General features: G+C 43.1%; 1 protein-coding gene and 1 long non-coding RNA gene across 2 annotated transcripts; one reads left to right on the forward strand and one right to left on the reverse strand.

Moving 5' to 3' along the window:
• Window positions 1-152: 152 nt before the first annotated feature.
• Window positions 153-23,044, reverse strand: si:ch211-243a20.3 (uncharacterized protein LOC100151507 homolog). The gene is made up of 4 exons (XM_041984347.1): window positions 22,879-23,044; window positions 21,208-21,343; window positions 20,878-21,007; window positions 153-1,135 (listed from the first exon to the last, which is right to left on the reverse strand). Exons 2-4 carry the CDS (start codon window positions 21,320-21,322, stop codon window positions 826-828), a joined length of 555 nt encoding a protein of 184 aa, XP_041840281.1. The 5' UTR covers window positions 21,323-21,343; window positions 22,879-23,044; the 3' UTR covers window positions 153-825.
• Window positions 15,854-16,566, forward strand: LOC121639127. The gene is made up of 3 exons (XR_006010129.1): window positions 15,854-16,023; window positions 16,096-16,154; window positions 16,230-16,566. It is a non-coding gene; the product is annotated as an uncharacterized LOC121639127 (long non-coding RNA).
• Window positions 23,045-24,440: the final 1,396 nt, after the last annotated feature.

Below are 24,440 nucleotides of genomic sequence, written 5' to 3' on the forward strand. Positions count from 1 at the left end.
GAGGTGTTATGTTTCATTTCATAGAGGTAAACACTTTCCAAAATGGGAAATGAATGTGTGAGCATTGTTAAATCCTTAAAATGTGGCTGACTCCACTGAGTCCAGTGCATGTCCTAAAAAAATAGCTAGGCATAAACACAGGTGTCTTTTAAAGTTTTTTATTTGAAGATATTGAATCAACACTGAATGACATTTTAACCCAATTTCATCAATTTTCTGAGCAGGATTTATTCCTGTAAGTCTTATTTAGTTTTATTTACTGAGCAAAGCAGATATTCTGTGAAAGAATCATATGTTTGTTTGTATTTAAAGAAGACATAGCTGTAGCCCTGAAATACCCGATTATGAGCATTACAGCAGTGAACACCATTATTGAAGTTTAAGCTGGAAGCTTGCATGTCTGCGCTGTCTATATTTCTAAAGCACAGGTTGTTTGCAATATCACTTTGTTTTCAACTATAAATCATCAGAGAAATGGAAATCAGTGCTCATGGAAATGTGTCTGAAAGCTTCTGAAACAATAGAACGTGTGAAATAACTAACTTAAGGATGCTCCTGCTGTCTTAGGGATTGAAATGACAAGAAGTTACTTCAATCTTATATGAACACTTCAACAATTAAATACAGATAAAAAGAAAGTTTATTAAAGAAGAAACATTTTTTCTTTTACTAAAACACACTATAAAGCATCATTCATCATCTCACAGGATGATTAGTGTAAATATTGCATTTTATTCTACAAAAAGGAACTTTTGAAAGGTTTTCAATCATCAGCCAATACAATTTTCTCTTCATTCCCTCCTTTTTACTCGTTCTGTCTCTTCATCACTCACCCTGAACCTGCTTCACTCCTCTGTTCTTCAGGACTCTCACCCGTCTCCTCACCACCTTGCTCCCTTTGGGCACGCTTGCCCTCGCTCTGCTCCTCAGGTCATACCGGGCAAGAGTTGCCAGCTCCCCTTTCAGGCTCTGAGCCTTGCCGCCTCCCACCTTTTCCATATCCTCCCCACGGTAGCCGTGGCGACGGAGGAACGGCTCCAACGTTGCTAGGCGATGAGAGAGCTCATCGATGCGGCGATGCAGCAGGAAAACTTCTCTGAAGAGGTCGTTGATGGACTCGGACAGAGGGCGCACCCTGCAGGAGGAGGAGAGGAAATTCAGCTTCACACGTCCAAACATTTGCTCTAATTTTTTATCCTCTTCTTCTGTTTTTAAATTGCCTTCTTTTTTTTCTGCTTCTTTTTTTTAAATGTCTTGTCTTTAAGCCTCATATTTCTTTTAAAAGCATTATAAAGCATTTCTCAGGCCCCATTCTCACAAACAGGTGATGAAATACATTTGAAAAATAATGAAGTTAAAATGCTACTCAGGGTTTTATTTCCAAACTGTTCTATAAGCACCTTTTTTTGGATTATTGTTAAACAAATGTTTAAATGTAGCTCACATAAGCAGCTAATGAGGACAAATACAAGTCAAAAAGGTTGGGATCTACTTTGTTTACAGCTTCCATGACTTCAAACATTATTTGACATAGGCCCTTATAATGACGAAGTGTAAGATAAGGAAAAAAAAAAGCTACAACACAAATGCTGAAACTGCAAAAATGAAGCTGTTGATATTGATATAAGCACATTTAAGAGTTGTTGGGACAGCATGTTTACCATCGTGTTGCATCAGCTCGTGATTTTGCAAAATTCAGTAAACATTTGGAAACAGAAGAAATCAGTTGCTGAAGTAATAAAGTGAAATGTTTTCCATTCGTGCTTTGACGGAGGAGTTTAGCTGAAAGTCTCCTTTCTTGTATTTTCTCTTGTCAAAAAGCAGTGGATGACAGTTCTGGACTTCAGACAGGCCTTGAGGACTTTTAATTGATATAAAAGATGTTTGTTGTGTGGTAGGGTGTTGCTGAATGAAGGAAGGGTTCCCTGTCTGGATGGCAACATGCCAAACTAAAACAAATACAATTTAGTATTATTCATTTACTGATGTTTAAAAGCCATTATCTCCAAAATTAACACGATCTGTGGGACTGATTCTGTTTGGTTTACTTCTTGTTGGATTTTTAGTGTAGCATGTTCCTTTGCTTTAATTTTAAGCTGTATTTAAATAATACATTTATTTTTATTTTATATAAAAGTGCCTTTCAAAAGACTCAGACACTACAATAAGAATATAAAACAGCAATGAATAAAATGAGAAATGGAAGACAGTGTAGATGGACTAAAAGTGAGTAGGCAAACAAACAGATGGGGAGGAGAAGATAGGGAGAGTTCATTTTTGGATGTCAGGTTAAAAGGAGTTTCAAAGTTTGGGAGCAGAGCAGAAACCTTTAATCCCCATGGTGCTGAGGCGGGCAGGGGGTACAGTGAGGTGATGAAGGTGGAAGATTTGAGGGAAGGGGCTGGAGTGGCGATCTGGATGAGGTCAGAAAGATATGGAGGGAGCTTATGGCCTTAAAGGTGAACAGGAGGAGGTTGCAGTTAATTATTTGGGTAACCGGGAGCCAGTGGAGCTGTTTTAGAATGGGGGAGATGTGATGGGATGATGGTGTTCTTGTAATGATCCAGGAGTTATGGACCAGTTGGAACTTGTGGAGGGACTTCTGGGGGAGACCAAAGAGGAGGCAGTTACAGTAGTCAGTGGGTGAGGTGACAAGGCCATGGACAAAGTTGGACAGTAAAGGAGGAGCGGAGGCGGTTGATGTTGTGAAGGTGGAAATAGGCAGATTGGGTGATGTTATTGGGAATGAAATGACAGTGTGCTAGGATGGCACCAAACTCTTTACCTGAGGGGAGGGGGAGACTGAGGAACTATCAATGGTAAGAGAAAAGCTGTCAGATTTGGATAACAATGATTTAGTGCCAATGAGGCGGAGCTTGTTTTTTTCTCACTGTTAAGTTTCAAGATGTTTCAGGTGAACTAGGATTTGACTTTGTATAGGCAGGAGATGAGGGAGGAGGGTGGATGTGTGGAGTCTGGTTTGCTGGAAAGGTAATGTTGGAAGTTATCCCTGAAGCAATGGAAGTGGACATTAGCTAAACTTATTGCAGAGGGGGAGAAGATAGATAATGATGAGAAGGGGCCCCAGGACAGAGCCCTGGGGTACACCTGTAGTGAATGGAGAGGTGTTGGATCAAAAAGGTTTGAGCTGTATGAACTAAGTGCGGCCTGTGAGATAGAAGTGAAACCAGCGGAGGGGGATGTGGGTGACGCCAACAGATGAGTCTATTGAGAAGGATGGAGTGTGAAATGGTGTTGATGGCTGCACTGAGGTCAAGGAGGATGAGGATGGAGCGTGTAGGCCAGAGTCAGCTACAATGAGAAGATTGGGATTTTCAGGAGGTGATTCGGTGCTATGAAGGGGATGGAAACTAGACTGGAAAGGCTTATTATTTCTTCTGCCAGGCATTACCTGCTTTTTTTTTTTGTCATGTTTGTTTTCAGTTGTCTGAGTTTTCATCTTGTGTTATGTTCAAGGTAATGTCCAGATGACCTCCTCAATCCCACCAACACGTCTTCTGATGAGGAAGCAGAGTCTGGGGTAGCTGGTGCTGGCTCGCCTATCTCTGAGGTGGTTAAAAAGCTCCTTGGTGGCAAGGCCCTGGGGGTGGATGAGGTCCGCCCAGAGTTCCTTAAAGCTCTGGATGCTGTAGGGCTGTCTTGGTTGACATGCCTCTGCAGCATCGCGTGGACATCGGGAACAGTCCCCCTGGACTGGCAGACTGGGGTGGTGGTCCCCCTCTTCAAAAAGGGGGACCGGAGGGTGTGCTCCAACTACAGGGGGATCACACTCCTCAGCCTCCCCTATTCAGCTCTAATCAGGGGTGCTGGAGAGGAGGGTCCGTCGGATAGTCGAACCTCGGATTGAGGAGGAGCAGTGTGGTTTTCGTCCCAGTCGTGGAACAGTGGACCAGCTCTACACCCTCTTTGGGGTCTTTGAGGGGGCATGGGAGTTTGCCCAACCAATCTACATGTGTTTTGTGGATTTGGAGAAGGCATTCGACAGTGTTCCCTGGGGACTCCTGTGGGGGGTATTCCGGGAGTATGGAGTGCCGGACTCGCTTGTACAAGCTGTCCGGTCCCTGTACGACCGGTGTCAGAGCTTGGTCCGCATTGCCGGCAGTAAATCAGAATCGTTTCCAGTGCGGTTTGGACTCCGCCAAGGCTGCCCTTTGTCACCGATTCTGTTCATAACTGTTATGGACAGAATTTCTAGGCGCAGCCGAGGGGTAGAGGGGATCCGGTTCGGTGGCCTCAGGATTGGGTCTCTGCTCTTTGCGGATGACCTGGTTCTGTTGGCTTCATTGGGCTGTGATCTTCAGCTCTCACTTGAGCGATTTGCAGCCGAGTGTGAAGCGGCTGGAATGAGAATCAGCACCTCCAAGTCCAACACCATGGTCCTCAGCCGGAAAAGGGTGGAGTGCTCTCTCCGGGTCTGTAATAGGGTCCTGCCCCAAGTGGAGGAGTTCACGTATCTCGGGGTCTTTTTCACGAGCGAGGGAAGGATGGAGCAGGAGATCGACAGGCGGATCGCTGCCGCGTCTGCAGTGATGCGGACTCTGCATTGGTCTGTCGTCGTGAAGAGGGAGCTGAGCCAAAAGGCAAAGCTCTCAATTTACTGGTTGATCTACATTCCTACCCTCACCTATGGTCATGAGCTGTGGGTAATGACCAAAAGAACGAGATCGAGAATACAAGCAGCCGAAATGAGTTTCCTCCGCAGGGTGGCCAGGCTCTCCCTTAGAGATAGGGTGAGAAGCTCGGTGATCCGGGAGGGGCTCAGAGTAGAGCCGCTGCTCCTCCACATCGAGAGGAGCTAGATGAGGTGGCTCGGGCATCTGATTAGGATGCCTCCTGGACGCCTCCCTGGTGAGGTGTTCCGGGCACATCCCACCGGGGGCACCAGGAGGCCCCGGGGCAGACCCAGGACACGCTGGATGGACTACATCTCTCAGCTGGTCTGGGAACGCCTCGGGATCCCTTCGGATGAGCTGGTGAATGTAGCCGGGGAGAGGGAAGTCAGGGTTTCCCTGCTTAGGCAGCTGCTCCCGCCACCCGACTCCGGATAAGCGGCAGAAAATGGATGGATGGATGGAATAATGTTCAGATGGAGACGGGTTTAAGTGCAGTATCTTTTGTATGTATTTGATTATTGTTTTCTTTTGTTTTTTGTTTAATTGTTGTTGTTTTTTTTGTTTGTTTTTTTTATCATTTAGATGTTTCATCCACATGGAACCACTGTTTTAGGAACCCCAGAACTAGAACACTTTTAAAAAAAGCCACTGTTTCACTTCCGTGTTTTCAACTTATATGCATCTTTCCTGAAAAGATGACACCATAGCACCATAGCTTTCCCTCAACCTGCATGCACAGATAATGCCAACAGTCACAACAGTGGTGGATTACGGTGTTGCCTTTGTGCTGCAGAAGCTACTGAGCATGAAATGACTCATAGCAAAATCTGTAAAAAAAAAAAAAAAAAGAAATTCCAAATTCACACAAATGTCTTCTTTTCAACCCGATTCTATTTTCATCTTTGTATGTTTGTTTACATTGCACAAGTTTATGGCACGTTCTATGTTTTGACTGTTTTTGGTGTATGTCTGTGGCAACACTACAGCACCACTTTCAGACTACAGCGTTTTTAGTGATTTTGTGAGGAAGCACTCTTGAAATGATTCCATCTTTACTAAAAATGTTTTTAATACAAATCAGTGCAGTCTCCTTGGGGATGTAGCTTTAGTTTGATTCAAGAACATCCTGCATTTCGAGCATCTTTTATTAATGCATAGTCAAACTTCCTAGATCTTCTTCCTCATCTCATAATCCAGCATTTAGGTCCTTCTTCCTTATCTCCTGTCTATAGATTATGACAGAGCATGTCATTTTAGTCACTGCCTTTATCTTTCAGTTAAACACACATTTTCTAATCATTGCATTTTGCTTTTATATACAGTTTAGGTTGCATTTCTTTTCTTGACATACATATTTTTTTTAATGATATAAACCAAATCACAACAAAATATTTTACATTCATACGCTTTGCCATGGACCACGGTCAAAGTTATGAATGTGTGTCTGAGGTATGATCCTTCAGTTGCCTGGATGCTGATTTCAGACTTCTTCACATGGTCAGGAATGTAATTCTGTTGGGAAAATATCCCAAATCTCTTTATTCACACTGTATATTCAAATATATCAATAAGATAACATACACTGCCTGGCCAAAACATTAAGTCACCATCAAAAAAAGAAAAGGGCCCACACTAATATTTCATTGGACAGCCTTTAGCCTTGATTACGGCACACATTCGTAGGGCATGGGTTCAGTAAGCTTCTGCAATGTCACAAGATTATGATAGATCTATCTATCACCTTGTATTGATGATAGGAGAGTCGGACTACTGTGCAAAGCCTTCTCCAGCACACCCCAAATATTCTCAACGGGGTTCAGGTCTGGACTCTGTGGTGGCCAATCCATGTGTGAAAATGTTTCATGTTCAACTTGTATATGCTCCCTTTGGGTCAAATATTACAGAACTATAGCATTAATTATCAAAGTTATGCAGATGATACCCAACTTTATGTGTCTCTGTCACCAGATGACTGCAGTCCAATAGACTTATTGTGTCAGTGTCTGGAGCAAATAAACACCTGGATGAAGGAGAATTTTCTACAATTAAATGAAGACAAAACTGAGATTATTCTGTTTGGTAGCAAAGAGAAGAGGGTCAGCATTGGTAAACACCTGGAGACTCGGGCTCTTAAAATCACTGACCAAGTTCGTAACTTTGGAGTGTTGATAGACTCAGACCTGACCAGTGGCGTCGTCAGCCGATTTTTCCGGGGCTTTAGCCCCGGGTCTTTTGAGTCTAGCCCCGGCAGCAAAGACCAATATATCACCTTATATAGATGCTCCGCTCCGTTATTTCTCAACAGCCGCAGGTTACACACACGCACACTCACTCACGCTCACATCCAGAGCAACGCTGGGCAGAGCAGGGCTGGACTATGGGTTGGAGGGTCTGATAAGCCCTGTCACTAACATCAAATTACGTTACTGGGTGTCAGATTACAGTACGTTGCTTCTATAGCTCTACAAACCCACAGCCGATAACCAGGAGGCTCTGTGTGCGCATGTGCAGAGAAGAGAGTAGCAGCAGTCGGACCGCGGCAAACCAGAGCTAGCAAAATGGACAGAAAACCTAAGATAAAGCAGTTACATCTCCTTAGCTTTTTTTTAGAAGAAAAGTAAAGGGTAAGATATATGTAACGGAGTTAAAAATGCACCTTATGTTATTCCATTTCCTTTTCAGTGTTTGTATTTTGTTTTCCAATATGTATGTGAATTTTATCGCTTTTATATTTTATTTTGAAAAACCGGAAACTGCACTCCGCTCGCGCGAACGTTATTTTGTGCTGCTGCCGCCCCCTCCTCACAGTTCTGTTATAAACTGATGAGGGTAAGTTCGTCGCGGCAATATATATATATTTTTCACTTATTTAATATGCTAACTTCAGTCTCACACTGATGTATGCTGTGAAGAAAATATTTTAAGTTGTATTGGTACTGTTTTGTGTACTTTGGTGAGCTGATAAGAGTTTTGGAGACGTTTTTATTCAGCCTCGATTTTATTTCAGTTAGCTAACCTGTGTAGACAACGTTGTTACGACGGCAGCCATTTTACAATGTCATTTTATTTTATAGGGAGCGAGAGTGCCCGGTCCATGTGAAGACACTGAAATAGTGTATTTTTTTTTATGTCTGTCACAGGTATGTTTATTTCGTTTATAAGTGTAAAATACATAATATGTGCATTTTGCTCCATGTTAATACGCCTGTTTCCACACAATATAATTTTATACATGGTTCATTGATAATAAGTTCATACATGATTTGTTCACATATAAAAGGAGTTCACATGATTTATACTCTGTGTAATAATATGTAATAACCCGGCCAGTATGTATTAATGTGTTTTTGTGCTGCTGCCGCCCCCTCCTCACAGTTCTGTTATAAACTGATGAGGGGAGCGAGAGTGCCCGGTCCATGTGAAGACACTGAAATAGTGTATTTTTTTTTATGTCTGTCACAGTAAACGTGGTCAGCTCCATTGTGTGTTCTGTCCTCTGTATACGGATTGGTGAGGAGTTCGCATCCGTAACACTGGTGCCGTGACCTGTCGGATCTCCAGATCTGCTCCACGCCGATCACCGTGGTTGCCTGCCTGCATTTCAACGTCTCATCTGATCCATCAGTTGGTACACCTGAGTCCAACTGGCGTTAAAATCAGGACGTTGGGGGGGGGTTAAGAGTTACTGGTACTACTGATTGCAGTTATTATTTTTCTGCCATACTATTTTGGACATTTAATATATTTCTTCTTGTTACACAACGCAAGTATTACTTAGTAAATTATACATCTGAGTACACGTCACAATGGATGACTTTACCACACCTGTTTTGCCTAAGGGTAGAGGTTTAGGGCTGAGTCGTGATGGTGATGGTGGGAATGTGGGACATCCAAAAGCCTCGTTTGACAGTGTTAAAACTGGACTGGGTGTAAGTCAGGTTTTTCCTGGGTTAGGTGGAGAAAAGGTGCAAACGTCTACGCCCAATAGTGATGCAAGTGCTATTCACCAGCTTACAGATATGGTGGGACAATTAGGTGCCCAGATCGGTGAGTCCATTGTTGCTAAGCTGATGTCTGCTGGTTTTGTTAATATGTGCAGTGATAATCAGACCTCCCCTCCCGTTCACCCTACTCAGTGTAGCATGACCAAATGTGACTCCCCTCACGTGACTGTACATGTCGCACCTGACAGAGACCTTCAGTCATTTAAAGGTGACGGTTGTGACAGATTCTCAGTCCAGGACTGGATTGACATGACTAAGACCTACCTCAAGAAAAGGGGGACTCCACTGCACGAACAAGCAGAAGAAATCACAAGTCACCTGTTGGGCAAGGCCAGGGACGTTGTTAAGATCGCTCTGCGTGGGGACCCTGACCTTAATGCTACTGAGAAGCCTACTCTAATATATGATGTTCTTCTGCGTTATTTCAGTGATGCCCCCTCATGCCTTCCCCTTGCAGACTTTTATGCCACTCTGCCCAAGCACAAAGAAGATCCAGTCGACTATTGGATAAGGTTGAATAAGGCTGCTGACCGTGCGCTGGAGGGTCTTCATAGACAAGGTGATGAGGCAAGTGATTTGAATAATGAAGTTGCTCTCATGTTTGTCAAGTATTGCCCGGACCCAGATCTGTCGTCCACTTTTAAGTGGAAGCCCATTCATGAATGGTCTTCACGTGACGTCCAGCTGAGAATTGATGACTATCAGAGAGAGTTACGGGCTAATCTACGAACTACCAGTGCGCCTCAACTCAAGGTTCACGCTGCTGCAGTGGCCCCAGAGCGGTCCGGTCTGCTGTCAGTGACCCCACCGCTGCCCGATCAGTGCTCCCACGCCATTATTCACTCCTCCACTCCTGAAGTGCCACTCCACACACTGTGTTCCTCCAAGTCTCATTCTTCTCACTCAGTTCAAGTTACGCCTAGTCACATGGCAAGCACCCCGAGTTATGCTTCGGTTCCAGTGGTGGCTCAAAACCTACAGCAGTCGGAGGAGAGGCTACTCAGTCGCATGGTGGAAATGTTTCAGGAGGTGATGGAGAGAGTACAGCTCCGTGGTTCCCGCCCTGCGGGGAGTGGTGGTCCTTCTCGTGCTCGCCAGAGGCGTCCAAGGGAGTCAGCTTGCAAAGTCTGTGGAGAGGCTGGCCACACCACCATCTCGCACTGCATGTCAGAGAGACTTTGTTTTGAATGTCTTGCCCCCGGCCACACCAGATTACAGTGTCCTGTCAATGCTACCAAGTCTTCTCCTTCCCAGTCTCAGGGAAACTGAGTGACCTGTATTTGGAGGGAGGCAGTACGGGTCTAGACACAAACTCCCAAATTGATGATATATCTGATGCTGAGTCTATCTACTCCTCTGCTGTAATGTCTAGTTCCAGCCAAGAAGTTGTGTATCAGAATATTCACAAAGTTGGCAGCAGTGACAGCCTTTTCTACACACCTGTGACTATCGGTGGCTCAGTTAAGATGGGTGGAATGCTGGATAGTGGATCCATGGCCTGTAGCATTAGCGAGAACACGGAAGAAAAACTGAGACACGCTGGCATACTTACAACTGAGAAACTGTTGAGTGTGGACGTGGTTCTGGTTGGTTGTGGCGGACTTCGTGTAAAGCCAAAGTATGCTTTCGAGTTGGAAATGGAGGTCTATGGCTGCAAGATGCTGGTTCCAACGCTTGTTGTCCAGGGCCAACATGATGATATCATCCTTGGAGCAAATGTCATTAAGCATATTTTGAGACAGTCGAAGAAGTGTGAGACATATTGGCAAACAGTGTCCAGTCCCTGCTTTTCAAGAGACCCTGAATCTGTGCGGTTCCTGTCTATGCTCTCTGGTCTGAACCCCTGGCAAGGTGATCACATCCCAGACAAAATTGGCACAGTTAGGTCGAACTCTGCTACCTGCCTCGAACCAGGCCAAGAGTATCTCGTCTGGGGCAAACTGCCTAACAACACTGTCGTGTCTCCAGGTAGTACAGTGCTGACCGAACCCACTTCTTCGCGTTCAGCTCCTAGAGGTGTTCTTGTTGCCAAGCTCGTGACTCATCTGTGGGGCGATAGGTGGGTTCCCTTAAAGCTTATCAATACCTCCAACAAGCCAGTGATCATAAGACGCAATGCAAAGTTGGCAGACGTGTATGCCTGTGTCGCTCTTGAGGACATTGATGAGGCTGAGCAACCTGAATCATTACTGTCCAGCTGTGCCGCATCGGCTGTGTCGTCTGCAGTCAACCTTGAGTGTGTGAAAGAACAACTCAGCTCAATAGGGCTCTCTGATGTTGACATCGGCTCATGTGAGGTGTCGGATGAGTACAAGAGGAGAATGGCGAACCTTGTCCTGCAGTACCAGGACGTATTTTCACGCCACCATCTGGACTGCGGCGAGGCGAAGGGCTTTGTACACCGGATACACCTTTCAGACAACAGACCTTTCAGACTTCCCTACCGGCGAGTGCCGCCGAGCCAGTATCAAAAGTTGCGCCAAGTGTTAAGTGAAATGGAGGAGAAAGAGATCATCAGAAAGTCGACAAGTGAATATGCGTCACCGCTAGTGCTAGTATGGAAGAAGAATGGTGATCCCCGCATTTGCACTGATTTTCGCTGGCTGAACAAAAGAACCCTGAAGGACGCTCATCCGCTTCCCCACCAAGCTGACTGCTTAGCAGCTCTCGGAGGCAACTGTCTTTTCAGCACCGTGGATTTGACATCCGGCTTCTATAACATGCCGCTCCATGAGGAAGACAGGAAGTATTCGGCCTTTACCACTCCCATGGGCCTTTACGAGTACAATCGTCTGCCACAGGGCCTCTGCAACAGTCCCGGTAGCTTTATGCGGATGATGACCAACATTTTCGGAGATCAGAACTATCTAAGTTTGCTCTGCTACTTGGATGACCTCTTGGTCTTCGCGCCTGATGAGAACACAGCACTTCAGCGTCTCGAGATGATGTTTGGAAGGTTACGTGGCCACAACTTGAAATTGGCTCCTAAGAAGTGTTTTTTTCTGCGGAGGTCTGTAAAGTTTCTGGGCCATGTCATCAGTGAGAGCGGCGTCTCCACAGACCCTAGCAAGGTCGAGGGTATCGCTAACATGTCCTGTGCTGACCTTATGGAGCCCGATGGCGTGACGCCTTCCCAAAAGCGCATCAGGTCGTTCCTGGGAATGGTGAATTACTATCAGCACTTTGTGCCAAAGTACTCTGCTATGGCCAGGCCTTTATTCGACCTCCTGAAGGGTGAGAAGCGGAAAGGGAGAAACAATAAGTCTAAACTTCAGTACAAGAAACTCTCTGCTGCTGACTGGACAACTGCACATGTTCGAGCCTTTGAAAACCTGAAAGAGTGCTTAATGCATGCCGTAGTCCTAGCCCACCCTGACTTTTCCCGCCCTTTCGCGCTTTCAACTGACGCATCTCTGGATGGAATAGGCGCAGTTTTGTCCCAAGTTAAGGAGGGCGAGTCCCGTGCCAGACCCATAGCTTTTGCAAGCAAGTCACTAACTCAGTCCCAAAAGAACTATCCAGCCCACAGACTTGAGTTTTTGGCTCTAAAATGGGCCGTATGTGACAAGTTCAGTCATTGGCTGAAGGGCCACAAGTTTTCAATCTGGACGGACAATAACCCATTGACTCACATACTGACCAAGCCGAAGCTCGACTGTTGTGAGCAACGTTGGGTAGCCAAACTTGCCAGCTATGACTTCGACATAAAGTATGTTCCAGGTCGGCAGAACATTGTGGCAGATGCTTTAAGCCGTGTCCCTTTTGTTGGTGTCCCTGTAGGTCAAAGATTGTTTGCTGAGCCCTATCAGAATCTCCTCAGTGAGGTCCAAGGGGTGTCGTCTGCATCTGTCCATCAGGCTTTTTTTAGTTCCAGTAGTCGGGACCAGACCCCATGCGATTCACACCAGTCCATACACGGCCCTCTCCAGTTGCACTCGCAAGCTCTGGAACGGGAGGTGGTGTCCGCCGTCTTACAGTCTCACATCTGTTGGGATGCTGGTCCTGCTGCCCGTGCCATGACCGCTTTGCAGTATCTTCCACAACTGATGGCTCCTGGCGCGGATGCCTTACCTGCTTACACTGAAAAAGACCTTTGTGACAGTCAGCTTCGGGACAGAATCCTTTCCCGTGTCCTGTTCTATGTTGAGAGGCACCGGAGGCCTACTAGGAGAGAAAAAGCAAAAGAACCAATTGCAGTGTTGAAATACCTGAAGCAATGGGACAAACTCAACGTAGTCAATGGTGTCCTGTACAGGGTCTCAAAAGATCAACGGACAAGAGCCAAGCGTCACCAATATGTGGTCCCTGACTCACTCATAGCTGAGGCCCTCCGTGGTGTGCATGACGAGGCAGGTCATCAGGCCCAGTCAAGGAGCTTGAGCTTAACCCGACAGAGATTCTTCTGGCTGACGCTTGACAGGGATGTGAGAGAGTACGTTCGGCGGTGTCAGCGCTGTATTGTGAGCAAGACAGCTGAACCTGAGGGGAGAGCGCCTCTGGAGAGCATTGTCACATCTAGACCACTCCAGCTGGTTTGCATCGATTTTTGGTCTGCAGAAGACTCCCGGAATAAGTCCGTTGATGTCCTTGTCGTCACAGACCATTTTACGAGAATGGCACAGGCATTCCCATGTAAGGACCAAACCACTAAACGAGTTGCCAGTGTTCTGTGGAATAGGTACTTCTGTGTGTTCGGATTTCCAGAAAGAATCCACAGCGACCAGGGACCTAACTTTGAGAGTCAACTGATCAGTGAGCTGCTGAAAGTTTCTGGCGTCAAGAAATCACATACCACGCCTTATCATCCCATGGGCAATGGTTCTGTGGAGCGTTTCAATCGGACCCTGGGTGGGATGATTCGTGCCCTATCCCCTGAAGCAAAAGCCAATTGGCCTCGAAAGTTACAGACTCTTACCTTCATGTACAACTGTACCGCCCACGAAACAACGGGCTTTCCCCCCTTCTATCTCATGTTTGGACGTGTCCCACGCCTGCCCGTGGATGTCCTGTTTCGCTCTGTCCTGCATGATTCAGCTGTGACGAGCTATGACAAGTATGTGCAGTCTCTTACCAGCGACCTTAAGGAGGCGATGGTGGTTGCTCAGGAACATGCCGCTAAGGAACAACACAGACACACTTTACTGTACAACAGGAGGGTAAAGGGGTCCAGCATTGAGATAGGAGATCGAGTGCTTTTAGCCAACAAGAAGGAAAGAGGGAAAAAGAAACTCGCTGATAAGTGGGAATCAATTATCTATACTGTCCTGGATGTCAATCCTGAAACCCACACCTACAAGATCAGTGACAGTGTTACGGGAAGGGTGAAGACTGTCCACAGAAACCTCCTGATGCCTGTGAACTTCCTTCCAGTAGAGCTCTGTGACACGTCCAACAATGCTTCAACTTTTGTCAGTAGTTGCTCCATCCCAAGTGTCAGTGATGTGAATGAGACCAGGTCAGAGTGTGAAAGTGATCAGCAGACCGTATGTGGACCGACGTTTTCAGCTGGAGAGCAGGACCCCTTGGATGTTGCAGAGCCTGTGGACTCTGTGGGGAGAACTGTTGAGTGGATCACTCAGTTGACTGAACCGGTCTCGACACAAGCGGATGTTACTGACCTGATCGGTGTCACTTCACCTCCTCAAGGCACGGTCAACTTGTCCCCAGATGGAGGCCCCAGCCAACATGCTTCCTGTGACTCTAATCTTGTGCCTGGCCCAACCTCTGACTCAAAGACAGGACTGTCTGACTCTAGCTCTAGTACTGGTCGGTCTACTCATGCCCTACCGACTGCTGACCACTCGACTATTGCACGGCCTGTTACTCCTGTTAGTCAATCACAAGTACGCTCTAGATTTGGTCGTTTGGTTAAACCTGTGAACAGACTAATACAGACTATGACTCGGCAGGATGTTATCCCTGACACTTTTAGTGTTAAGAGTGTTTGCAAATCAGTGCTCCAGGCCCTTGCAGATTAGTTTTTGGCCTTTTTATGTCCTTTTTGGACTTGTTCTGTTGTTATTTCTTTTATCTGTTCTCTGATATCTTATGCCAATTGAGCCTGTGTTGTGAAGTCTGTTTCAGTGTGGGGTTTGTGGGGTGTAGAAGGCACCCTATTACCAGTAGATGGGTTGAGGGTTTGGCGCCACCCTCATTCCACTTTGTCCTTCTGGGACACTTTTATTGTTGGTTCACCTTTGAGGTACCCACTTTAGTTTGTGATTCTTTGAGTGTTTGATGACTCCTGTGTACTTGTGGCTCAAATTCGATAAAATTCAGTGGGGGTGGGTGTAACGGAGTTAAAAATGCACCTTATGTTATTCCATTTCCTTTTCAGTGTTTGTATTTTGTTTTCCAATATGTATGTGAATTTTATCGCTTTTATATTTTATTTTGAAAAACCGGAAACTGCACTCCGCTCGCGCGAACGTTATTTTGTGCTGCTGCCGCCCCCTCCTCACAGTTCTGTTATAAACTGATGAGGGTAAGTTCGTCGCGGCAATATATATATATTTTTCACTTATTTAATATGCTAACTTCAGTCTCACACTGATGTATGCTGTGAAGAAAATATTTTAAGTTGTATTGGTACTGTTTTGTGTACTTTGGTGAGCTGATAAGAGTTTTGGAGACGTTTTTATTCAGCCTCGATTTTATTTCAGTTAGCTAACCTGTGTAGACAACGTTGTTACGACGGCAGCCATTTTACAATGTCATTTTATTTTATAGGGAGCGAGAGTGCCCGGTCCATGTGAAGACACTGAAATAGTGTATTTTTTTTTATGTCTGTCACAGGTATGTTTATTTCGTTTATAAGTGTAAAATACATAATATGTGCATTTTGCTCCATGTTAATACGCCTGTTTCCACACAATATAATTTTATACATGGTTCATTGATAATAAGTTCATACATGATTTGTTCACATATAAAAGGAGTTCACATGATTTATACTCTGTGTAATAATATGTAATAACCCGGCCAGTATGTATTAATGTGTTTTTGTGCTGCTGCCGCCCCCTCCTCACAGTTCTGTTATAAACTGATGAGGGGAGCGAGAGTGCCCGGTCCATGTGAAGACACTGAAATAGTGTATTTTTTTTTATGTCTGTCACAGTAAACGTGGTCAGCTCCATTGTGTGTTCTGTCCTCTGTATACGGATTGGTGAGGAGTTCGCATCCGTAACATATACATGTGACAGGAGGGTTAATACCTCCTCGCCACTAGATGGCACTGTGCTGCCAGCACCACCACTTATTAAATTGGTGGTGCTGGGGGAGTATAAAAGCACAGGGGATAGGAAGCTTAGGAATTCGCTTCCTCTTTGCCTGGTGGCTGCAGTGGCAGGTTGGCGTGGCTGGGTGCAGGAGGACATTCCGAAAGGGTAAGCCGCAACTAATATCCATCTTAGCAGAAGTATAGGCTAACTTGCTAACTAGGCCTCCCACACTCGCAGCTGTGGGCAAGCGCGGTTGTGGACAGGAGTGATCGCGCTGCGGCTGGTACCTGGATGTGGTGAGTCTGCCCTGTCATAAGTTTTGCACCAGTGAAGATTGTTTTAATCACTCCTGTGTGTGTGTGTGTGAGCAGGAGTATAGCCGCAGGGATTGCACCATTGGCTGCCCCTCCTCCTCTACCCCGGATAACACGGCGCGTTGCCGGCACGGATACAGGTGGCGACTCGGCGGAAGTGATCATCGGCAGCCCTGCTGTTCTGGCGTGCCTGAACTGATTACACTGGACGGATTATTCTGGACTTGTGGCGCTGAAGTTTACCTTTTATTTGTTGTCCTGCTTGATGACGTATTTCTATTAGATTTTAGTTTAACTGTCGGTGGCGTATTTTTAATTCTGTGTTTTGTGTACAGGTGCTGTGGGCTCCGAGCAACATTCCCCTCCCTGGTGGTGGTCGTTTGAGCACGGTTGATGTGTCTACACTGGTGGTTTGGTTTGAGTTTGTCTTGTTTTTCCCTATTTGGTTAATGTTGGGAATGGTTGCCCTCCCCACAATCTGTGTCTTTAGTTTTATTGTTAAATACCCGCCGACAGTTTATTTTATTTCGATTGTTTAAATAAAGATTATTGTGAATTGGAACGGACTCTGCTCATGATATAAACCTAGCTATTACTTTTAAGAGCTAGAAGGTTCCCGGGGGTGAAATTCCCCTGGGTGGCGTTGTCACACATTCTTCTCAACGAAGCTATTTATTAAGGCCCTACCCTCGTCATGCCACATACAGTACTGTCCCAAATATGTGTATCTTTTGTTTGACACAAGCAGATCGCCGTCGGGGGTCGCTTAACAAGACAGTAGTTTATGTTACACGCGCGCAGGTGTCAGTGTGTGCGCGCATCTCGGGGGAAACTCCGAGAGCGCGACAGAGAGATCAGCTCTGACATGTCATGTTGTATATCCTACACAGTCTATGTGCATATCAGCTAAATAACACCACACTGTTTAGTTTTTAATAAAAGAACTCAGTATAAACCGTTTATTGAGCAAATGAGACTTAAAGGACTTCTGCTGTGGCTTCCTATTACATAGAAATCAGATCAAAATAGTTCAATTTGATCTGGTAGGGGTATAATGTTAGTCTTTTTCTAATAGTCTTTTTCTGAAGATTAGTTATGGAAATTGGGGGTTGTCTTATAATCAGGGTTTGGAAATGTAAGTGTCTACAATAGCCAGCAATCATTCTGACTTATACAGCTTTTTTATTTAGGTATGCTAGTGCTACCTAAGCTGCTATCCTTAGTTATCTGTAGTTATTAATTAATGCAACTGAACTGCAAAATCTCAACACAAACGAAGCTGCACGTTTAAGTACAAATTTTAACAAAAACATGTTAAGTTTTCATATTTGAATCATGATTGCTCATGCTCTATAGCAGCGGTTCTTTTTCAGTACTTTACCCCTTTTGGAATATTTTTTTCCAGTCTTGTACCCTGGACCGGATCAGGGCAAACCCCTTGTTAAGAAAAAATGACATGGGAAATACTTCAAAAGTAATGCTTTCTAGGAAATATTATTTTGTTCTTTCATGTCATTTTGTTTAATTATTATTAATTACTCAAAGTTTTTATTACCTGGTGTTGTATTTATCTCATGTACCTCCTGTGTAGTTTATAGTACTTTTCCCATTTCTGAATGACAGCTGTAGATAGCCAGGAAAGGTTAATGCTTTCATTGTGCTGGAAGATGTTGATTTAAAAAAAAGTTGTATTATATTACAACATTGTAATATCATCAGCTTGACTTGTTTTCTGTTTTTTTATTTCATTATTTTGTAGAGGGTAGCAAAGATTAGTTACAGTCAAAGGAGGAGCCAGTAGCAGACATCCGAATCAGTCATGGACATTGATAATAGTTATTTAGCTCAGCTAAAGAAAGATAACTTTACAAGCATTTTGTGGCATCTGGTTCTTTGTTTGACTCTATAGGAGCTGCCTCAACAACTCCCTGTATAAACCCCCAAATGTTTTCATGTTGTACCTTTTACTGTGCAGCAAGTGCAAAAGGCCTTAAATGTTTAAATCAAAGAAAACCTCCTGGACCAGATTTGATAGAGCCTTATTTGAAAAAGGCTGCTAATTTTGTTGCACAGCCTCTTACAATACTTTTTAATCTTTCGATTGAAAGTAAAGAAATTCCATTCCAAAAGTCAGCTTTTGTTGTTCCTCTTTTCCTCTTTTAAAAGGAGGCCAGTTTTAACGAACTACAGGTCAATATCAAATTTGTGCATTTTGTCAAAAATTATTGAATCTCTTGTGTGTGATCAACTTAAAGAAATTTTATATTCAAATTAATACTCCTGAATATATATATATATATATATATATATATATATATATATATATATATATATATATCTATATATATATATAAATATATATATATATATATATAAATAAATATATATATATATATATATATATATATATAAATAAATAAAGCTCCCCGGGCTAAGCCCAGGGTGTCCTCAAAAGCTGGAGACGCCCCTGGACCTGACTTTGAGCAGCCACATCAAAGCTGTCACTAAGAAGCTTTTTACCAGCTCAGAAACATCAACAGAATTAAAAGTTTAGTCTCCCAGAAAGACCAAGAGAAACTCATCCATGCATTCATCTCCAGTAGGCTTGATTACTGTAATGGTCTTTTAACAGGACTTCCTAAAAAGAGCACTAAACATCTGCAGCTCATCCAAAATGTTGCTGCTAGAGTTTTAACCAGGACTAAGAGATCTGCACACATCACACCAGTTTTGAAATCTTTACACTGGCTTCCAGTCAGTCACAGAATAGATTTTAAAACCCTTCTGATCATTTACAAATCCCAGAATGGTTTAGGCCCAGAATACATCTGTGATATGTTCAGAGAATATAAACCTAGCAGAGCTCTTAGATCCAAAGACTCTGGTCAACTAGTCCAGACCAGAGTCCAGACTAAACATGGAGAAGCAGCATTTAGCTGTTATGCTGCAAACAAATGGAACAAACTGCCAGTGGAGATTAAACTTTCCCCAAATGTAGACAATTTTAAATCCAGGTTAAAAACATTTCTTTTCTCATGCACCTATGCATGAAATCTGCACGGAAACTTTTTAACTCATCTTGCTTTTAATAATTTTAATGTAATTTATTATTTTATTGTCTTTCCCCACACTGAAATTTTATTTCTTGCATTTTATCTGTTTTATTTCATTAATTGCATTTCTTTAAATCTTTTTTTTTATATTATTATTATTATTGCTTTCTGCACCCTGCTGAAATGTTTTATGTAAAGCACTTTGAATTGTCTTGTACATGAAATGTGCTATACAAATAAATTTGCCTTGCCTTGCCTTGCCTTGCCTTCCCTGAACCACTCTTTCACAATCTGAGCCCAATGAATCCTGGCATTGTCATCATGGAATATGGTCATGTCATCAGGGAAGGAAAATCCATTAATGGAATAACCTTCTCATTCAGTATATTCAGGAATCAGGTGACCTCCTTCTTTGGACACATAAAGTTGCTGAACCTAGACCTGACCAGCTGCAGCAACCCCAGACCATAGACTGCCCCCACAGACTTACTGTAGCCACTAGACATGGTGACTGCATCACTTCATCTACCTCTCTTCTTAGTAAGTAAGTAAGTAAAGTAAGTAAATGTTTATTTATATAGCCCCTTTTCAAGATAAAAATCACAAAGTGCTTAACAATAAACCGGAACACAAAATAACAATAACACAGAAAAAAAAACAAATACAACTAAATAAAAGCAAGTTTTCAAAGTTGTGTTTTTAGCATCATTTTAAAAGAGTCCACAGATCTCAGGCTGAGAGGAAGGGAGTTCCAGAGGGAAGGAGCCACTGCTGCAAAGGCTCTGTAACCTTTGGTTTTCAGCCATGTTTTGCTTAACAGCCAGCGGACCTTGATCTTACCCTGATGCTCCCATCACTCTGGAACAGGGTAAATCTGGACTCAAACCACATGACCTTCCTCCATTGCTCCAGAGTCTCTTAGCAAAATAAACTGTTTTCTCCAATAGACCTCACTATTTAGTGGTTTCCTTATGGCTACACAACTGTTCAGCCCATTAAATTACCTTTTGCATGTTGTGCATGTGGAAATGCTCTTACTATTAAACATAGCCCTGACTTCTACTTTGATGTTTTCTTTGCTTGATGTCAATGATTTGACCCTTCTTAAACAGAATAACATCTTTTCCACGAACACGGGATGTGTCTTTCAACATGGTTGTTTGAGAAATGAGAAGCTACTCTTTGAATCAGTTGGAGTTCAATAACTTGTTGAAGATAATAACACATGCAGTAAATATCCAATAGGAAGCTCATTCCTGTTTGCTTAGTTAAATCCAGGTGGAAACTTTTCTCTCTTTTTTTCTGACTGACTGATACAATAGTCAGTCATTAATACCCCAACATATATTCATGTAGATCACTGTCATGTGGAACATCTTCTCTTGTCCATTTTGTTCCCAAATTCCCAGAAACAACACTAGTCAATGTCAAAACCAGATGTTTAAGTGCTCACCTATAGCTGTATGCTTTGTAAATTTAATATGCACAATGTTTCTCTTGATTTGCAAAGAAAAATGTCCGGCCAACAGGTCAGCTTGACATGAATGAAGAGGAGACTGTGTTACATGGTCTTACTGTGTTACCGTGTTACCTATTTGATCAAATAAACTGAATAAAATCAGCTCAGTGTCTGGAGGCACCCAGGGGGCTACCTGGAGTAGTCGGGTAGCAACGTGCTGGGCTGAGAGTGCAGCAAAGTCTTGATCTCACTGAAGATCCGTTTTCCCCAGGCGTCTAAAACTCTGGTCACACTGCGTACTGAGGCTACGTTCACGCTGTCAGCTGAAACCAGAGCAGGACACCGTCAACTTGAGTGAATCATGAAGCGTTGTAATTATTCTGAGCAGCGAGCAGTGGAACTCATCAGTGCGATTTGCTGCATTTCATTCAGCTGTTACAGTTCACAGGTTCAAACACTCTGTGATTTACGGGCTTCGCATCTCCAGACTGCCAACATCAAACAGAAGCTAGTAAATTTATACCTCCCTCTCTGTAGTTCCAGTACCCATAATCCAGTTCATTCGCCTCGCTGGCTGTACGGGCCTCTGTTGCCACAGCAACCACCATCAGCTCCATCAACAGATACAGAGGTGCCATGAAGAGCAGGCTGACGCTCTCCTTTTAAAAGAAGAGAAAAACTTTCATGGGTGCTGTGCTGAAGATGACATTTTAAAATACAGAATAAATTACACAATATTATTATATAAACTATTCAGAAAAATGACAGCTTTAAATTAAGTACTGTACATTTTACCCTTGCTGTTACACATGATCCGTTTACAGAGATAGATGCAATAAGTGAGTAGAGAAAATATTGACCTTTACTAGCTATAACACTGAGTAATGTAAATCTAAATGTAAGACAAACAATACAAAGGATTACATCCTGAGAAAGCCATTTTTCAGATTGGGATTTCCCACTTTCTATGACAGCTGCAACAGGTAGTTGGACAAAGGGAGGTCTAGGTCTAGAGATTTGTGAACAGAAGGCTGCCCCCACAATCTGGTCCTGGATAAGTGGCAGAAGTAGCTTAACCTACATCCACATGCAAGGACAGACGAAAACGGCTTCAAAACTCCCAAATTCATGACAGTTTTGATCGTCTATGCCAGTTTAAGTGAAATCTGGGCTGTCAAATTATTCAAAGCCATTCCTTTGAAATCCTGCATGGAAAGTGCATGAATTGCTTTAAGGTGAGGAGTTGGCTTTTCTCAACCTCAAGGTATGTAAAAACAAATTAAGATGTTTTAGTTTGTGCACCTGCAGATCAAATTGTCCTGATTCCATGTTGCCAGTTTAGTTTTTGAAAATCCAAAATTTGTTGAGATGTCACTTCCTGTTTGACAGCTTCACCACTGATATGATTAACTGACTGAGGAACACTTTCAGCCTTGATCACATGTCGATCCAGCTCACAGAGCTGATGTAATGCAGAAAAATATTCCAGCGGTATCTAATCTTTTGGTTTGAGTCTCAAAGCTTCAACACACACCTTAAACTTAGAATTTTAGTGGCCTTAGAGTGCTTGTGATGTAGGTATAAAAGTTTGTAGTGTACCAAAACTGTGTGCCAGATTTCACAACTTTTCTCTCTCTTGAAAAGGTCTTCTCGATGAATGCATGCAGATTCAAACCTGGCAATTGGATATGTGTGTCTGTAGTGAAAAGAGAAAGACCTCGGCAGTCCAATCTGGCAAAGCAATGCAAGATTTCAATATTTTTTTCCTTTTTCCTTATTTGCAGTCCAGGTCTGACAGTGAAAACAGGAGAAAAGGTGCAGGCAGGCGACCTAGAAAGGACAACCAAAGCCAACACAAAATAGATTGCATCCATATGACAGAGTCTGTAGCTCCATACTGGACAAAAACGAGCCAGTGACTCATTGTTTTGGTATTATAAATGTTTTCATAGGATTTGGACGCCGATTAAAGACACAGTGGGGGTCAGACATCCAATAACCTGATACAACTTGTTTGAAATCTGCTAACACCCATGAATACAAATCAGTCCCACTAGTCTCTGTTTGCCAACTAAAAATATTACTTGAGAACAATCACAGGCTCTAATCGTCTTAGTAAACAAACATTACTGGTGCAGAGATATAACAGAATAATAGACTGGTCACTTTTTTGGGGAAATGAGCAAATACTCACAACTTCAAGACTTAAGCGGGAAGCCCCTTGTCTCCAGTCTCTCTGACCCACAGTCCTCTTTGCTTATGCCTGTTTTCACCGACACTCTCTGCTCCCTCGGCTCACGGCTGTGGTGCCGCTGGTCCAGTTCTGAGCTCCTTTAAAGACAGTCTTTATTTGTGGAGGGTTTGAAAGCTGTGTTATCTACCTCAACACACGCCCACCTCTGACTCTCCTCTCATGCACACGCACTCTGCAATCCAGCTGCAGCCAGATGTGTGGCACATCCTCTTCTTTTAGTTGAGCCTTGTGATTTACCTCACTTTTGAATTCTCTGTCTTCTTTTTGATTTATGTACTGTGTGTCAAAAAATGTATAAAAGGATGTATATCTTGCCAATCAGGTTTCAGTTTTCTCAAAACTTGTGATGGAAATGAACTTTTAAAATCTATTTCTGCTTCACTGTGCTGAGGAGGAGCTTCTAAAAGTGTTTACTCCAGTACCGTGAGCACTTTTGTTCAGAATTTTGACTGTATGCTCTTTTAAACTCGTGTTAAACTCTTAACTTTCTACATTTTATTCAGAAATATCATATTTAGTCATACAATGAACTATATTACTGAGCTGAGATTAATCTGGTGATAATGATTTAAATGATGCAATATGATGCAAGAGCTTATTAATTGTTTCTGTAAGTTTTTTAGGTTCATTTGTAAGAACTAGTTCCTCTGTGTTTTGCTACAGAATAACAGGAAGTTCATCCCTCAGCACCGTCCAAATCCTGCTTGTGGCATTATGATCAAATGTGCCCAGTTGTGATGGCTGATATATTCGTACCCTTCGTTTACTGTCAGTGAAAGTAATGTCACACAATGAAATTTGAAAAAAAAAAAAAACAAAAAAAAAAAACAATGCTATATGTTTTTTTTCTTTTACAGACATTTACAGTGATGCTTAATTTTAGTGGCCGTGTATTGTACGACTCACAGATGTCCACGGAAGTGGCTAATTTATAAATATACTATCCTCACCCATGCACATAGTAGAAAACAGCTTTTTAAAATGGTGTCCTAGTGGACATAATGCATAAATCAGTGCCCTTTTATTCCAGAGCAACCTTAGCACAAGTCTACTTAATACCCTCATCAATATGAACATGAAGGCATGGAACAATCTGCAACCACCAAAATAATGTACAAAGACCTTATCAGTTTTAGGGCAAAGTGATCAAATTCGCCATTTGGCTCATATGTCAACGTCCAAAGTTGTATATAATTGCTTAAATTCCAATACCTGAGCAAAATGTTTATTTCCATTATAAAATGTTGTTAGAAGCCAAACACTGCTTGAAAGAAGTTTTCTCACAGCTTCTTTTAACAATTACCGTGACTGTGGTTAATCTGATTATAACAAATATCCACTCACACATCTGAATAAGAGATTACAATTTTTACAATGTGTTTGCCAAGTTGTGAGTCTTTCAACCTGAGTTCTAATCTATCTGTGTTTTAAGTAAAGTCTGTAAACTTTAGTCCCAAAGAAGGAGGAGAAATAAGGAGGGTAGGAATGAATTATTCTTTATT

The sequence above is a fragment of the Melanotaenia boesemani genome, chromosome 4 (assembly GCF_017639745.1).
Source record: "Melanotaenia boesemani isolate fMelBoe1 chromosome 4, fMelBoe1.pri, whole genome shotgun sequence".
Lineage (NCBI taxonomy): Eukaryota > Metazoa > Chordata > Actinopteri > Atheriniformes > Melanotaeniidae > Melanotaenia > Melanotaenia boesemani.